Genomic DNA, 18,730 nt, shown 5'->3' with positions numbered 1-18,730 from the left:
AATTCGTATATCAGTATAGGCATACTTCTTTCTTAACAGGATACAAATATATAATCACAAAATCATGAAAAGTAAGGTGTAAAAAATAATGTGCCAGAAAGTGCTAAAATATCTTACTATCATACATAAAGTGACAGTGCCATAATTGGACGAGTATTGTGCATGCTACATGATTTATAAACCCAATTTCATAATAATCATCACATTTATATTCAATCAACTCAAATGAACTAGTGAAATATCAACATGAGTCTACATCTACATGAGTAGAGTCCAAGTAACATAATCGCTATGTGTGACAGTGCCAATATCCATCATTTTCTTTCTCATAACAGTCCGAATCATAACTATTCAAAAAGTGCCAGTGCCATAAATATTGAAGTTCACAGAAGAATGTTTTTTTTTTAAAAAAAAACCACCATCAAAGTCCTATGCAATCTGTAAAGACAATACATAACATTAAAAACCCATTTTTAATTAAAAAAAAAAAAAAATAACATAAACCTCATTATCATACACATTTTGCTCTTGTTTGCTTTGTCTGTAAAAATAAATTGTTTGAAAGTGACATAACTAGCTACTCTACACGGTGGAGGGCCGATAATGGAAGCCAGTGTTAGCCACTCCCTGTTTTTAGATCACACCCACTTTAAACTACACCCATGTTACCGCAAGACCATGTCCACATTAATAGCACACCAAAAAACCAGATGGTTGGTGCTCACTGCAGGGATCAGGGCCGGAACTAGGGGTAGGCATAGTAGGTGGCTGTCTAGGACACCATCATTGAGGGGCGCACTTTTAATGTTTTTTTTTTTTTTTTTTCAAGCGTTTATTTAATAATTTGTTTCAGTAATCAGGGTCACTCAGTCGGGTGGAATCCCCCTCCTTCACTTTCTCCCTTTTGCCAGCAAGTCATAGCTCCTTCTGTGCGGTGCGACGTGCGCATACGCGTCGACGTCACTGATGCGGTTGGGTGGCAGAGAGCTGGGGGCCTGCTTGGTGGGGCTCACGCTTGCTGCTCTCAGCCTTGCACAGTTGCACTGAACTAAAGCCATTCTTTCTATTACTGTGAAAGTGTGAAGCTTCCTGCTGGCACAGCCAGGTACAGATTTGGGTCGGGCCATATGTTTGCTGTTGCTGCTGGGCTGGGCGCTGGCACAAGTACGGTACATAAATACGTGGGGCAATATGATGTGTTCAGATTTATTTTTGGTTGCTGCTGGCACAGGTAAAGATTGGGGGCAATATGATGGCTGCTGGAGGGCTGTATGATGGATGGCTGCTGAGCTTGCTGGTACAGGTATGGGGGGCAGTATAATGGATGGCTACAGGCACAGGTATTTGGGGGGGGGGGCAATATGATGGATAGCTGCTGGGCTTGCTGGTACAGGGGGCAGTGATATAAATGAAAAAGTGTTGTACATTTTTTTGCTTTCTTTATTTAAAAACCATCATGGTAAGGAGGTAAATTGTAATGCAGGACAGGGGGCGCTGATTGAAGCAGAGTGCCAAACTACCTTGGCCTAGCACCGGCAGGGATGCCACTCATATGTGAAAAAAGTTGTCATATTAAGACATACCCTTAAATCCATATGCCTCCTCCTCCCCTGTGTATAATACAGTATCCCAGCATATGATTAAACACCTTGGGGGCCCCTAAAAATAATTTTCAAATGCTAACAAACCTCCAGAACAAATACCAGGCTTATGTTCAATAGGGATCATAGGTGAGGCAGAGTTTGGCAAACACAAGGTGCAAAGAGCAGGCAAATTATGACCCACACAGGGAGCATAGGGAAGGCAGAACAAAGCAGGAGACAGGAAAATCAGGACCATTCTAATATGTACTACATACAGTGACACAGTGCTGGTGCTCTATTAGCATTTTGAATAAAGTATGAACAATGTGGGCAGTTTCAGTTCGGGTCTCAGGTGTGAACAGTACAGTGCGTTAGGGGTGTGAACAATAGAGGTATCACAAGTGTGAACAATGCAGGGGGGATTACATGTGTGGCAAACACAGGAGATTACAGTGTGAATTTGAGGTTTAAACTATGCAGGGGCCAGTTAATCTCTGTAGTGATACCTTTTAAAGTTTACACATGGTAACCAGACACAGCAGGCAGACTTTGAGGTGGCCAATTGCAAGTTGTACTTCTGTTTGACTCTCCCCTGAAGAGTGACAGCATGGGATCCTTAAAGCAACTCTCAAAAGATCTGAACAAAGATTGTTCAGTATCATGGTTTTGGGGAAGGCTACAAAAAGATATCTCGTTTCAACTGTAAGGAATGTAAGCAGGAAATGGAAGGCTACAGGCACAGTTGATGTAAAACCCAGGTCTGGCAGGCCAAGACAAATACAGGAGCAGCATATGCGGAAGATTGTGAGAATTGTTACAGACAACCCAAAGACCTGCAAGAACATCTTGCTGCATATGGTGTATCTGTACATCGTTCTAGAATTCAGCGCAATTTGCACAAGAACAATTGTATGGTAGGGTGATGAGAAAGAAGCCCTTTCTGCACTCACGCCACAAACAGTCGCTTTTTTTGTATGCCAAAGCCTATTTAGACAAGCCACAGACATTTTGGAGCAAAGTGCTTTGGACTGATGAGACAAAATTCAAGTTATTTGGTCATAACAAAAAGCTCTTTGCATGGCAGAAGAAGAACACCGCATTCCAAGAGAAACACCCGCTACCTACTGTCAAATTTGGTGGAGTTCCATCATACTGAGCGGCTGTGTGGCTAGTTCAGGGACTTGGAGCCCTTGTTAAAGTCAAGCATCTGTCACAAAATTGAAGTTACGCAGGGGTTGGATATTCCAACAAGATAATGACCCTAAACACACTTCAAAATTCTACAAAGGCATTTATGCAGAGGGAGAAGTGCAATATTCTGCAATGGTCATCACAGTCCCCTGACTTGAATATCATGGAAAATCTATGGGATGATTTGAAGCAGGCTGTCCATGCTTGGCAGCCATCAAATTTAACTGAACTGGAGATATTTTGTATAGACGAATGGTCAAAAATACCGTTATCCAGAATTCAGACCCTCCGCAAAGGCTATAGGAGGCGTCTAGAAGCTGTTACATTTGCAAAAGGAGGCTCCACTAAGTATTTATGCAATATCTGTGTTGGGGTGCCCAAATTTATGCATATGTCTAATTTTCTTATAATGCATATTGCATATTTTCTCTTAATCCAATAAACTTGTCGCTGCTGAAATAATACAGTTTCCATAAGGCATGTTATATATTAAAAGGAAGTTTCTACTTTGAAAGCTCAGCCAATGATAAACAAAACTCCAAAAAACTTAGAGGGGTTCCCAAACTTTTTGTTATATTACTGTATATTCTCTATATTTTCTTCCTTTAAAAAATTTGAACCAGTTGTATGCCCCACCCATATCACTTTATGTTTAATGGTGGTGAGTGGGTTGCGGATAAGGCAGTTGTGGTGCAAGTTGGGTAGTGGGTACAGGCAGGTAAAAATGCAGGTTGCGGGTCTGGGTTTCAAAAATTTGTTTCGCGCAGAACTCAAGCCCAAGCCCTTTTTGTCTGGTCCATTGGCTGGCACTTCCCCACCCTCCTTGTGCGGCACATTACAATTCTTTTAGAATTGTGATTTTCAACAAACACCTGACTGAAGTTTAATAGAACCATTGTGATTGGATGTCTGTGACTTTACTACCCTCAAGCGTTTAAATGCCAGGGAATTCCCTACCACTTCAGTTGAATTGGAGAAGCAACTTGGATGAGAAAAACTCTAAATGTCCACTTGCCTTTGACTTAATTCTACTAGATACTATATATATATATATAAAGTACAGCATTTTTAGCCATATTCTTTTTTTAAGGTATTCTGCCAATGTATTTATTTTTTTAAGGAAAATACCCATCATACAGCCAATTAACAGAGTTCTGTCTTTTGCTTCCACAATTCTTCCTGTTACAGTTAGAGCTGTAGTATTTCTGGTCAAGTGATCTCTGAGGCAGCACAGAGACCATCACGAAATGGTGGTTCAAGACGAGATGTAAAAGGGCAATATTTACTTAAATATACATACCAGTTTGGTAAGATTTTTTTAATATTTCAGTTTATGTTAAATGAAGTATCTGTTGCTTAAGTAGCTTAAGTATTCATTTTGTGGTATAGATTTCCTTAAAAAAAAACTGCTAGCTGTGTGCCTTGAGATGATGAGAGAGCTGCTATTTAGATAACACTTAAGGTTTCTTGGAGCTTTAGTACAGGATTGTTTTGCCTCCAATGAGGATTAATTATATTTTAGTTGGGATCAAGTTCAAGTTTTTTTAATACAGATAAGAGGGAAATCATTTGTAAAAATTTAATTTATTTGATTAAAATTAAGTCTATGGGAGATGGCCTTCTCAAAATTCAGCTTTCTCGATAATGGGTTTCCAGATAATGGATCTATGTAAATTTTCACTTTTCACCTTCTGAAGCAGCTCTGGGAGGGGGGAGGGGAGGTTGCAGACTCTTTAACCGATATAAATTGATACATTTAGTTGATATATTTGTTATTTTTAGCTCTGCTGAGCAGAATGCCTGAGTTTCATTAAAGGCAACTGTTCGGATTAATACAATAGTTACTAATATTCCAGAGATACTGCTGAGAAATATATCAAGTAAATGTAGCAAGTTGTAACATTTAAGAATGCACCTGGATTACTGAGCTGCCAGACTGGAACCCTAGAAACAGAAACATTTAACTTTAGATTTAAAGGGGAACTCTGGTTCCAAACCAAAATATGATTTTGGTTTGGAATCACATAACACAGAAACCCCTAATATACCCATCACAGTTACCTGTTTCTTCAAAAAGTATGAATAAATTCTCATTTCTAAGGTGAAATCCAGCTGTTTGACAGTTCTTCTCTTTCTGCATCATTTGAAATTCTAGCAGGGAAGGAGGGACTAAACACTGATGTTACAAATTGTTTCTCCAAAGCTTACAATGCATTGCGCTGTGGTGTTCCATTTCTTACTAAAATCGTGTGCAGGGAATTGTGGGGTTTGGAGGATGCAGGCCGAGGACAGCTGGCTGCTGAAACAAAGTAGCGGTTGTCAGCCAGCTCAGCAAAGTAGTCCAAAAGATCAGCAGGAGAGCAGGGAGCTAGACTTAGGGAATTGTTCAAACCATTAAAAATCATGAAAAATCTGCATATTTTTTAATTGATGTATATTGCAAAGTTTACTTTTCAAAAAGCTTATTTTTTGTGGAGTTCCAATGGTGCAGGCTAATAGAGCCCGCACTCTGGTTGGGAGCAAGTGTTTTTCTTTTTAATTGCCCCCGTAAATTTGCCCAACAAAGGCCGTGTTGTGCATCACGCATGCACATAATGTGCTTCTGATGTTGCGCACATATGCATAATGTGCGAGTGGGCCCTACTGCCAGGAGCTCCCTCCCAGTGTGGGTGCCCTAGCGCTGGGGGGGGACTATTGAGTGCTGTTCTTATAGCTACCTCGTTACCTTACTATTGTTCTGCTGCAGGGGGGTAAAGGGAGGGGGTGATATCACGCCAATTTGCAGCGAAGAGTGACTGAAGTTTATCAGAGCACAACTCACATGACTGGGGCACCTCGGAAACTGACAATATATTTAGTCCTCATGTCACATTTCAAAATTAAATATAAAAAAAAATCCATTTACTTTTTGAAAAACAAATTTCAGTGCAGAAGTCTGCTGGAGCAACACAATAAAATCATGCATTTTGAAATTAAAAAACATTTTCCCATCACAGTATCCCTTTAAGGCTTTCAAGTTAGGTAGGACAGCTAAAGCGGTTACCAGGTACAAGGAAGCTAATCATGCAAAAAAACAAAAAAAACAACAACCTATCAGACAAGCTAAAATTGAGATGGGAAAGGGTACTGTGGTGAGAAGTAAAAATAATCCAAAATTCATTTTAAATACGTAAATAGTAAAAATAATAAAACCGAAGGGGTGTGACCATTAATGTCGGGCGGGGGGGGGCAGTTGGTAGATCCGAACAGAGAAAAAGCAGAGATTCTAAACGGTTATATGCACAACTGAGGAACCTTCCAATGATGGTTTTCTTCTTAAAGGGATACTGTCATGGGAAAACATGTTTTTTTCAAAACACATCAGATAACAGTGCTACTCCAGCAGACTTCTGCACTGAAATCTAATTCTCAAAAGAGCAAACAGATTTTTTATATTCAATTTTGAAATCTGACATGGGGCTAGACATATTGTATAGTTCCATCCTAAAGTACAGGCACAAGTCACATGACTGGGGGCAGCTGGGAAACTGACAATATGTCTAGCCCCATGTCAGATTTCAAAATTGAATATAAAAAAAAATCTGTTTGCTCTTTTTAAAGATGGATTTCAGTGCAGAATTCTGCTGGAGCAGCACTATTAACTGATGCGTTTTGAAAAAAACATGTTTTCCCATGACAGTATCCATTTAATACTCCCTATTCTAGCTGTACAACTACTGATCCATGGTTTACACAAGAGGAAATTCAAAAGATACTAGAACATGTAAACCTAAACAAGTGTCTGGGACCGGATGGTATTGATCCCAGGGTACTAAATGAGCTTAGCTCTGTGATCGCCAAACCTCTTTACTTAACTTTTCAGGATTCAATGAAGTCTGGCAAAAGGCCGTTAAAGGAAAACTATACCCCCAAAATGAACACTTAAGCAACAGATAGTTCATATCATATTAAGTGGCATATTAAAGAATCTTACCAAACTGGAAAATATATTTAACTAAATATTGCCCTTTTACATCTCTTGCCTTGAGCCACCATTTTGTGATGGTCTGTGTGCTGTCTCAGAAATCACCTGACCAGAAATACTTCAACTCTAACTGTAACAGGAAGAAGTGTGGAAGCAAAAGACACAACTCTGTCTGTTAATTGGCTCATGTGACCTAACATGTATGGTTTGTTGGTATGTTTGTGAGTACAGTGAATCCTACGATCCCAGGGGGCGGCCCTTATTTTTTAAAATGGCAATTTTCTATTTATGATTACCCAATGGCACATACTACAAGAAAAGTATATTATTATGAAAATGGTTTATTTACATGAAGCAGGATTTTACATATGAGCTGTTTTATGCAATATCTTTTTATAGAGACCTACATTGTTTGGGGGGTATAGTTTTCCTTTAAGTTTTCCTCAGTGGTAGGAAATAATTTGGAAGGTGTATTAAGGGATCAGATATTTGGCTTCATTGCAATAGAATTACTGTTATTGATTTTATGTGCAACAGGGTGCTTGTATGTGGAAGATTTTGTGAACAGACAACATGTGGTCAAAGGAGCTCTCAATGCAGGTTAAACAAGCCATCCTTAAGCTGCTAAAAGAGAAAAAACCCATCAGAGGAATTACTTCAATATTAGTAGTGGCAAAATCTACAGTTTGGTACATGCTGAGAAAGAAAGAAAGCACTGGTGAACTCAGGAACTCAAAAAGACCTGGACGTCCATGGAAGACAACAGTGGTGGATGATCACAGAATCATTTCCACAATGAAGATAAACTGCTTCACAACAGCCAAACAAGTGAACAACACTCTCCAGGAGGTAGGTGTATAGATATCACATCTACCATATTCATTGGGAGGCGTTTCATAATACAGATGGACAATGACCCAAAACATACCGCCAAAGCAACGAGATCCGCTCGTTTGGCAAACGATCCAATTACGATGTGCAAAGGGCTCTGGCGGGATCAAAATCAAACCTATCCAATCGACCAAACGACCGTTCTCCGCTGAACGAAAGATGTTGGCACTCTCCACACACGATCCGAAAATTGTACGAATCCTCGTTTCGTACGATAGGATCTGTGCGTCTATGGCCAGCGTAAAAGGTTCCCTGCAGGATACTGCCAGAGTGATATGACTTAATTGGAAAACTGGGCAGCAAAAAAAAAAAAGACATTAAAAAGCAGGGACAGCGCCCATAGTGTAATTTGCCTTTATTTTTTAAAAGGTTTTAATACTTCTTGCACTTACATAAGTCAAACTTCTGAGCACATATCAAACAAACCAGTCTTATAGTGCAGATCATGGAGGTGAACCTTTGCAATACAAAGAGATGGGTCCTGCCGGCGTCTCCCTCTCCCTTATGTTCCACCTGTACATCCACTCACTGCTGAAACCGGAAGTGATGTCACACCTGATGCTTTTTGCTGAGGTCAGCTTCTTCAGAGGTGGATTTCCTTTCCCTGCTGATTTTGTTATATTGCCTGCGTTGCCATGCACTTCATATTCCTTTTGCAAGTCCATTCAGTGATCTGGTAACCCCTCCCTAATAAAGTCCATATAGACACCAGGTTAAAAAGGCTGTTTATACTACAAAAGTACTAGATTTGCCTTTAGAGCGCAGGTTCACTTTCAATCAATGAGTAAAAAAAATACAATACATAAATACCTTATACAAATAGAACAGTAGAGCAATCCTTAAAGCAGTCTAAAATATCCTATAAAAAAACTCTCAAATGAATATCAATATTTAAACCTAGGGGAATAAAAGTCTGCATATCGTATATCCATTTGCTTTTCCTTTGCAGCGTTTTTAGCGTTATGTCCCCCCCCTCCAGTTTTTTCCAACAGTTTCAATACCCCAAAATTTTAGTCCCTGAGGGTTCTTTTTTGTTCTTTAAAATGTATTGACTCACTATGGCTCACTAGTCCAGCTCTAATATTCGTTACATGTTAATTTATTAGCTCCCTTAGCTTCCTGTTTGTTTTCCCTACGTACTGGAGTCCGCAAGGACATTCTAAGCAGTATGACATTTTCTGATGTGCACTTTATACAGCATTCAATCAAGGCACTGCACCAGAGGCCAGTCCTTTAAACTAAAGCAACGGAACTTTCATTTGAAGCAGTGTAGGTGGTTCTTGGCAGTGAGGTTGTGGAATGCCCTGCCGGATGATGTTGGTTGATTTTTCGGACAAGCATAATATCCAAGGCTATTGTGATACTAAAATATACAAGAAATAATGGGGGTTTGGTGCTAACACATTTTTTTTTCTATACTATCTAGCTGCCCGGCTTGGTGGTTTTCTCTCTTGACTGAAAATGCGGCATTCCCCATTTCAGCAGAAGCAGCTGGGTCAATTGAGGCATTAGCGAACACTCCCATAAGAGGAACCACTCAAAGGAACCAGGAAAACTATTATCCTAACTTTGAAGTTGCCTACCTCACCCACCCTAAAGAGATGGAAATCTAATAAACCAAGCACTCCCACTTTACAAGTTAAAGTGATACTGACACTAAAAAACGACTTTTATAAATGTACATTAAAAGTTACCTATAGGTCATGTTTTGCCAACCTGACTGTCCCATCTCAGCCTGTCAGTTAGAGATTGTAGTGCTACCGGACTCCGGCTGCACAAATATGGCAGCCCCCTCATACAAGAACATGGGGCATCAGATAGGTGATGTAAAAGCATCCTGCAAATACTTTATGGCAAAGTTATAAGTAGCTTTCACAGGCAATATTATGATAGATGTAAAAAAGGGTTTGCTTTTTGGTGTCAGTATCTCTTTAACATATATTAGTAGAGGTTGCCCAGAAAAATTCGAGAAAGTCTGGGGGGCATGGGTTGATGTAACCGATACGATCACACCCCAGGAATTTGGTTAGGAATACCACCTACATATCTGGGAACATAAGTTAACACATGCCCACATGGCCTAGATCCCCCCCCATGCGCCCCTGTTTCAGTGATTGAGTTATAAACAAAAAGGGTTTGCTCTTCAGTAGTGAAAATCACTGATTCAGAGTTGGCTCTCAGTTAGGTGAAGGGTCGCTCAATTCATGTGAATAATCAATATACAATTTGGTTATTATTGTAAAACTAACCTGTATTTCTGTATGTTGAAGTTGTAACCAATAAATAAAAGCTTTAAAAAAAAAAAAATACAAGAAATATACTGTAGATATGGGTATATATAGTTTATGGAGGGGTCAGTGTGAGTGTGTGTATGAATGTGCACTGGGTTTCATTTAGAAGGGTTGAACTTTTGATGGCTTTGGTCTTTTTTTAACCCAATTTAAAGGGATCCTGTCATCGGAAAACATGTTTTTTTTCAAAACGCATCAGTTAATAGTGCTACTCCAGCAGAATTCTGCACTGAAATCCATTTCTCAAAAGAGCAAACAGATTTTTTTTATATTCAATTTTGAAATCTGACATGGGGCTAGACATTTTGTCAATTTCCCAGCTGCCCCTGGTCATGTGGCTATGTAAATCCGGCCCTGAGTGTGTTTATACAACTAAATCACATTGATTACATACATAGAACATATGAAGTTACATACATCACAACCAATACTGGTACAAGAGGTGAGAGAGGCCCTGTGAAAAAGAGCTTACAATCTAAAGGGAAGGGAATAAGACACAAGGTGTGGGAGTGAGCAAGATCAGAATTAAGTGAGTGAGGCACGAAACGCGTAAGGCCTTTGCTGTGATGTTTTTGTCTTTATAAACTAACTTTTTTACTACATCTATTTCTGGAGTGTGATCCAGTTTGTGCCAGCCCATCGCCATTAAAAGAGTTACAGTAATATAGACGTGATATGACGAGTGAGTGAATAAGAATTTTGGCAGCATCTTGGGTGATAAATGATCTTATTTTGTTTATGTTCGTTAGGTGGAAGTGACAAGATATGTACACTTATTTATGCATTCACATGCAACAGGTATCTATGCAATGATGTAATTTCTGTATTTCAGAAATTCTCAGCAGTTCTTAATAGTGTAGTATTCTTGCTATGTTCCTACAATAGCACTTAAGATGACTTATGGCATTTTGTCTCTACAACAGTGCTTAGGGAGAAGTTCATAAAGATAGTTTTCCTCTCTGAATATAGATACATTAAAACCCCTATTTTACATTTTTGAGGGGACCAGAGAAAAATTATGTAAAATCCAGGAAAATGTAAAATCGGGGAAATGTATTTTGCATAATAGATAGATGGGACCACAAAACAACAATGTAAAATGAGGGAAAACTTGAAATCAGGGAATGTAAAATGGGGGTTCTACTGTATCTAAAATGTACTTGTGTATGTGTGCAGTTTTGCTTATAAGAGAAAAAGAGGCCCTGTTGTGAGCCTAACATCTAAATATTAAAGGAGAAGGTAAGTCATTTTATACAAGTGATTGTGTTTACTTACCTGACACTCCAGGCGAGTGCTCCTATCGGCAGAAAACTGCACTGGCCCGGGGTTCATCCAACAAGCACCACGGAGTGATCCTCTTTTCTCTGAAATCGCAGAAGATTTCGGAAATCGAAGCATCTCATTCAAGCAGGTGGAAGGCAGGAAGAAGGCAGTTCGACTAAATCTCCCCGAATCTGCCCCTACCCTAATACTTTCTCTACCTTTACTACAGTTTGTCTCTTTTTAGTTTTGCATTCCATTTGGGGTTGTGTTTGTGTTTCCCTGTACTCGTTTAATTTTGTTGCTCAGCGCGCGTCCTATTAATTGCACTCATGCTAAGCAAGCATGGAATAGCTTCAGTTTGTGTAGCCTAATACAGAATAGTGTTTTAATTAAAGGAAAGAGCAAAATGTATGACTAGGACAAGCACTAGTCATTTAACTAATGTTGAATAATGGGGTGTATTGCCCCGTAAAGAGGTTAGGAGTAGTATGCTGTGCAGTAAAAAAAATCATCTTTGCAGTCTTCGTACCAGAAAAAAAGTGTCATTTTAAAATCATGGTAAATGGGCACTGTCATCAGAGAATGTCTGTGCTTGTAAACTAAGGCCACCATATGAATCCCATTTGGTCTATTGAAATTATGATGATGAGTCCAATATGGTGTTTACTTTACTGCTGAAGTGAATTATGATAAGTGCTTATGTCACTGCTTGTCGGGTATAATAGCTGGGAAAAAGATGTGCATCATTTGTTTTATTTTAAAGCCTATGAGAGGGTTTCTTTGGTTCCATGTTTTCCGGCCATTAAAGAACTAGCTCTTTGTGTTTGCTCCTGCTCATACTATACTGTCTCTGGAAAGTTAATAGCCCAGCGATGCTCAGAAACATGTGGCTTCTCACACTGCGTGATGGTTCTTCTTTTGAGAAACTAGTGTTCTTTCAAGGAAAAATATATAATTTGTAACTTACCATATAATGTATTTATATAATATAACATTCTTTCTGCATTCAGTTTACTCGCATCTGTAAATGTTTTGTTTATTTTATTCTAGTTAAACATCTTTGCCATAGGAATCTGTTTTAACGATTAACTTCCCTCCTATCAGAATTGGTTGTGGTTCAGTTCTTTTATATAGAGACAGAAGAGTAACCCTGTAGATTATCTAAAGTCTTTTATTTCATAGTGTGTTGGGGGAGAAGCACCCTGGTAGTGTCTACAGATTTTTGTTAGTAGGTGCGGTATTTGTGACTGTGACTACACTTGGGTTTTATCTATATAGGCATTTTCACAGTTTCTATCACATGTATTCATTCACACTTGAAGTAAGAACCAGCACTCCAATCAATGTGTGGGCCAAAGATTTTCAACCTGTGCTCACCTGAGGGACAAGGACGAGGGAGAGCTTAGAAGTATGTGCATTCATGTTAGTAGTGGGGACAGGTTGGAAAAGGGATTAGGCTGTCAGTGAATATGGCTGCAACCCACCACTGGGGCAGTGGGTTGGCCTGAACCATCGTGGGTTTCTGCCCAACCTGGGCATTACTAAGATAGTAATTCCTGCTCTTGGCATCAAAAATACATAGATCATTGTGTTTTGGTTGTCTGGGCAGGAAAATTACACCATTTTTATTTTAGGGAAATTATATCGAAGACAATCACTATATATTGTTCATTCTTCGTTTTTCCTATTTCTATGAAAGTATTGCTGACGTTGCTAGCAGTTTTTAATTATTTGTCTAATAAAAGGTGCAAAGCTTGCAGCAAGTCTAGTCACCCATAGTAATCAGTAAGTATGTTTAACATCTGATTGTTTGCTGTAGGTTACTAGACTCGCCCAAAATCTCCTTGTGAGGCAACTTCAGACGACTCCGGAAAATGAAGCTCCGCATGTGCCTTCCCCCAGGCGATTTTAATTTTATCCAGTGGAAGGCAGGAGAGATTGTCGCCCAAAGAAGAGGAGATTTGTCGCTGGGGCAACTAATCTCCCCTTAATCTGCTCGTGTGGCCTGACCCTTAATGAAACATCTGTCCCAAATACATAACACATTAAAATAATTAATATTATAGCTTTTGTTTTTTAACTGAAACTAATTAACAGCAGTCAAAAAGGCCCTTATGGGTTATATTTTTTTGTTTTTTTTTAAAAAAAAGAATTTAACTTAATTATTTTTTCTTTTTTTATGTATTTCTTAGTGAAAGCAAGTTAAATACATTGGTGCAGAAGCTTCATGAATTTCTTGCTCACTCATCAGAAGAATCTGAGGACACACCTAGACAGTCTATTAGCAGACGTGCAGGTGAAATTATAAAATAACTTAAGTATGGATGGAACGTTTTGTCACAATGCCTGAGCGCACATTTTAGCTGATAACACCATTGATCACTGGTATTGCTTCCTATAGTTAACGCCTGAAGCACACAGGTGGGACCTCTGTTTAGACACTACTAGCTGTTTTTGAGTGGTGGCCCACCTGTGTTTTCATGTGTTTTGATGTGAGTCCGACCAAGTACAAAGAAAGACTATTGTGAACTCACTGTATTTCATATGATTTTATCCATAAAAGTGAAAGCTGCTATACTGGTTGCTCTGATGAGGGAACTATAGAATAAGAGTTCTGGAATGGAAAAATGCTTATACAGGTATGGGACCTGTTATCCAGAATGCTCGGACCTGGGGTTTTCCGGATAACGGATCTTTCCGTAATTTGGGTCTTCATGCCTTAAGTGTACTAGAAATTCATTTAAGCATTAAATAAACCCAATAGGCTGGTTTTGCTTCCAATAAGGATTAATTATATCTTAGTTGGGATCAAGTACAAGCTACTGTTTGATTATTACAGAGAAAAAGGAAATCATTTTTAAAAATGTGGATTATTTGGATAAAATGGAGTCTATGGGAGACAGCCATTCCGTAATTCGGAGCTTTCTGCATATTGGGTATCCGGGTAAGGGATCCTATACCTGTATTTATGATTTCTTTCACTCGTTAGTAAAGGGATGCTGAATATGTTCTTAATGGGGTGGTTCACCTTTAAGTTAACTTATGTTATAAAATGGCCAATTCTAAGAAACTTTTCAATTAGTTTTCATTATTTATTTTTAATAGCTTAATTATTTACCTTTTTTTCTGACTCTTTCCAGCTTTCAAATGGGGCCACTGACCCCATCTAAAAAACAAATGCTCTGTAAGCCTACAAATGTATTGTTATTGTTAATTTATATTACTCGTCTTTCTATTCAGGCTTCACCTATTAAAATTAAAGTCTCTTATTCAAATCAATGCATGGTTGCTATGGTAATTTGGCACCTAGCAACCAGATTGCTGAAATTGCAAGCTGGAGAGCTGCTGAATAAAAAGTTAAATAACTCAAAAACCACAAATAAAAAATGAAAACCAATTGCAAATTGTCTCAGACTATCACTCTCTATCATACTAAAAGTTATTTTAAAGGTGAACAACTCCTTTAATCTATAATTCAATATAACAAAAAATAATCCTACCTTTGTATTTTATAGCTAAAGTCAAGTCTGTAAATCGACTGCATCCAATGGAAAACAACATGGATGAGGTAGATCAATGCAAACATTTTTTTAAACTTGTAAATTCATTTTATAAATAGGAGTAGTAATGAGTGAAATTATTCGCCAGGTTTCGTTGCAAAACATCCACCCATAGACTCCAATTGGTGAAAAGATTTGTTGTGTGTAGAAAAAAAAGTCTCCCATAGACTTCAGTGCATTTGGCAAACAGGTCAGGTTCACTAATTGCTAGTGACCAGGCGATCTCTTCCCTGCATTAACCAGGGTATCTTGGTCAAGGTCAGTCTCAGGCTTAGTATTATGTTCCTTACTATGTGATGAGATTTTGTTTTTGTTAATCACACTTTAAATGAAAGTGTCTGAAAAATGGCCCCCTTTTTTCAATATATGTTAAATAAATAGGACTTGTGCTCATGCTGATTGTATTAATTATGTATTCATTAATTATATTATATCTATAGTTTATTTCTTGCAGTTAACAGGAGATGATTGAGTCGTCTTATACTAACTGTTAGTACCTAGAACTGTCAAAACAAATCAGAAGTCTACAGAGAAGCTCTCTGTATTAACAAACCCATCTCTTCCCCCAGTTAAAGCTTTAGTTAGATTAATAGCAGATAATTATAATGAGGGCTTCTCAGTAGACTGGTGATATTTCTTTTTTTTTATTGTCCAGTAGTAGAATGAGACTTTTTTATTTCTGTTTCCAATTTTGCCCTGTTAATTAACCCTTTTTTTGTTTTTTAATTTTGTTTTTTGGTTTTAGGGAAGTACTTCTGAAAAGTTTAATTCCTTGGGATCATCTCGTTCAAAAAGGTAATTTTTTTTTAATAATAAAGCTGTGTTATACACTGTGATCGGCAAACGAGGGGAATGAGAGGAGGCTCGCAGAGCAACCACTGGCAGGGGCTAGTGGAGTGGGGGGAGGAGAAGGGGCAGTGGAGGCTAATGAGGGAGGAAGGTTTGTGACAGTCAAGAGGGGAAGTAGGGGACAGAAGAGTAGGGGGGCTGGTCCACAGTTTGTCCAAAACAGCAAATTCGCCGTTTTGGCTGAAGATGCTGGGGAGGAAAACTCCGAACTGGCGTGTATGGAGCAGGCTGACTCTCTGAGCACCCCGGGAGGCAGTGGCTCTAATACGGGTGGTGGGGGGAGTGCAAGGAAGGAAAGGCAGGTTCTAGTTATAGGGGATTCAATTATTAGAAAGGTGGATAGGGTAATCTGTCGCAAGGCCCCTACATGCCGAACAGTCTGCTGCTTGCCTGGTGCTAGGGTTCGGCATGTGGTGGAACGAGTGGACAGAATATTGGGAGGGGCTGGGGAAGACCCAGCGGTCTTGGTACACATAGGTACCAATGACAAAGTTAGAGGAGGTGGTGAAGTCCTCAAAAATGATTTTAAAAAACTAGGTGCAAAGCTGAGGGCGAGGACTTTCAAGGTAATTTTTTCAGAGATATTACCTGAGCCACGAGCAACACTAAGACATCGGGAGCGTAGGGAGATTAATGCGTGGCTGAAAGATTGGTGTAGGGAGGAGGGTTTCGGGTTTTTGGAGAACTGCGCTGATTTTTCAGTCGGCTGCAGGCTCTTTGCTAGGGATGGGCTGCACCTCAATGATGATGGGGCAGCTGTTTTGGGAGAGAAGATGGCTAGAGGGTTGGAGGAGACTTTAAACTAGGTGTGGGGGGGAGGGTTCAGTAAAAGATTCAGTGGAAGACAAGTTAGATGAGATAGTGGGCAAAGAAAGGGAAAATGGGGGAGGAGATTTGGCTGGGGATACTGTTAAGGATAGGGAGGGCCACATGTCATATGTTCAATATGGTACCAGTATTAAATGTATGTTTACAAATGAAAGAAGTCTTGACTGGTAAAATGGGAGAGCTGGAGCTGCTGGTGTTGGAAGGAAAATATGATGTGATTGGTGTGGCTGAAACATGGCTGAATGAGTTGCATGACTGCGCAGTAAATATCAGTGGCTATACTTTGTTTCGGAGGGATAGAGGCAATAGAAAAGGAGGAGGGGTATGTCTGTATGTTAGGCAGGATTTAAAAGCTCATATAAAGAAGGAGGTTATGTTAGAAAATGAGGGGGCAGAAGTCATATGGGTGGAGTTCTTCACCAATTGTAAAGAATCCAGCAAATTAATTGTAGGAGTATGCTATAGACCCACTAATGTAAGTGAGGAGGAAGAGACAAAGTTCCTAATGCAAATAGAAAAGGCTGCTAGTTTTAGGTAAAGTAATGATAATGGGGATTTTAATTACCCAGATATTGACTGGAGCAACGGTACTGCTAGATCAGTTAATGGGAACAAGTTTATAAACTTATTGCACAACAATTTTTTTGCACAGGTTGTTGAGGAGCCTACCAGAAAAAATGCTATTCTTGATTTAGTGATCTCAAATGACCCAGAACTTATAGCAAATGTGCAAGTCATTGAACCCCTGGGTAATAGTGACCATAATGTTATATCTTTTAATGTCTGGTGCAAAAAATAAAAATATACTGGGGCAACAAAAACCATGAATTTTGGAAAAGCTAATTTTAGTGCCTTGAGGGCTGCCCTACAGAGCATTGATTGGGGCATTAGGTTTTCGGCTAAAAACACAGAACAGAAATGGTTGTCCTTTAAAATGATATTAAATCATTACTGTTCTCAATTTATTCCCTTAAGGACTAAACGTAGAAGCTCTAAGAATCATCCTGTGTGGCATACAGAAGTAAAAAAGTTAATGGGAAAGAAGAGAAAGGCATTTAAAAACTACAAATCTGTAGGGACAAAAGCTGCATTTAATGAATATAAACACTGTGTTATGTGTTAAATGTTGTAAATCAGCAATCCGGAAGGCTAAGAAAAGAAATGAAGAGTTAATTGCAGTGGAGGTGAAAACTAACCCTAAAAAGTTTTTTAAATATATTAATAGTAAAAAGATGCAGGTTGAGAGTTGTTGCTCCATTAAATAATGGTACCAGTATGGTTGTAACAGATACAGAAAAGGCAAATGTGTTAAATCAGTTCTTTTCTTCAGTGTATACAATAGAGGAGTCTGGGTTCACAGGCTCACTTTATAACTGCACAAATGGTTCAGCTCAATCTAGTCAGTGGCTGACTCAGGATATGATTCAAAAAACTTTAATACAAGTTAATGTAAACAAGGCTCCAGGGCCTGATGGCATACACCCCCAGGTTCTAAGAGAGCTTAGTTCAGTATAAGACCAGCCCTTATTTCTGATTTTCTCCGGAGAAAATTGGAGAAAAGCTGATGTTATTCCAATATTTAAAAAGGGATTACGATCTCAGCCTGGCAATTATAGGCCACTAAGCTTGACATCTGTGGTGGGCAAATTATTTGAAGGCTTGTTAAGGGATCACATTCAAAATTGTATCCTAATGAATGGCATTATGAGCAACAATCAGCATGGTTTTATGAAGGATAGGTCATGTCAGACGAATTTGATTGCATTTTATGATGTGGTAAGTAAGATTCTGGACAGTGGGGGGGCAGTAGATGTGATCTATTTGGATTTTGCCAAAGCGTTTGATACTGTGCCCCACAAACGACTGCTTTCTAAACTAAGGTCTGTTGGGCTTAATGAAGTCGTTTGCAGGTGGATAGGAAACTGGCTACAGGATCTGGTACAGAGGGTGGTTGTTAATGGGACATTCTCTACTTGGAGTAAGGTTCTTATTGGGGTCCCCCAGGGCTCAGTATTGGGTCCACTTTTATTTAACTTGTTCATTAATGACTTAGGGGAGGGTGTTGTAAGTAATGTAACAGTGTTTGCAGATGACACAAAATTATCCAGCCCAATTAATTCCATCCAGGATGTGGCATCCTTGCAACATGATCTTGACAAACTGGCAATCTGGGCAGCTAAGTGGCAAATGAGATTCAATGTTGATAAATGTAAAGACAAGCACCTGCTGATGTAAAAATATCCAAGCCACTTATACCCTTAATGGGACTGCACTAGGCAAATCCATTATGGAAAACGACCTTGGAGTCCT

General features: G+C 39.1%; 1 protein-coding gene across 1 annotated transcript in view; it reads left to right on the top strand.

Annotated features, from left to right (window-relative positions):
• LOC108700535 (transcriptional regulator ATRX-like) overlaps window positions 1-18,730 on the top strand; it is a 175,992-nt gene that overhangs the window by 29,855 nt on the left and 127,407 nt on the right. Inside the window, 3 exon segments of the mRNA XM_041574678.1 lie at window positions 13,376-13,479; window positions 14,699-14,751; window positions 15,489-15,538. Of these exon segments, the coding sequence (XP_041430612.1) occupies window positions 13,376-13,479; window positions 14,699-14,751; window positions 15,489-15,538 (207 nt within the window).

The sequence above is a fragment of the Xenopus laevis genome, chromosome 8S (genome assembly GCF_017654675.1).
Source record: "Xenopus laevis strain J_2021 chromosome 8S, Xenopus_laevis_v10.1, whole genome shotgun sequence".
Taxonomy (NCBI): Eukaryota; Metazoa; Chordata; class Amphibia; order Anura; family Pipidae; genus Xenopus; species Xenopus laevis.
Note: the sequence above shows the minus strand (reverse complement) of the source record. Positions and strands in the feature narration are given on the sequence as shown.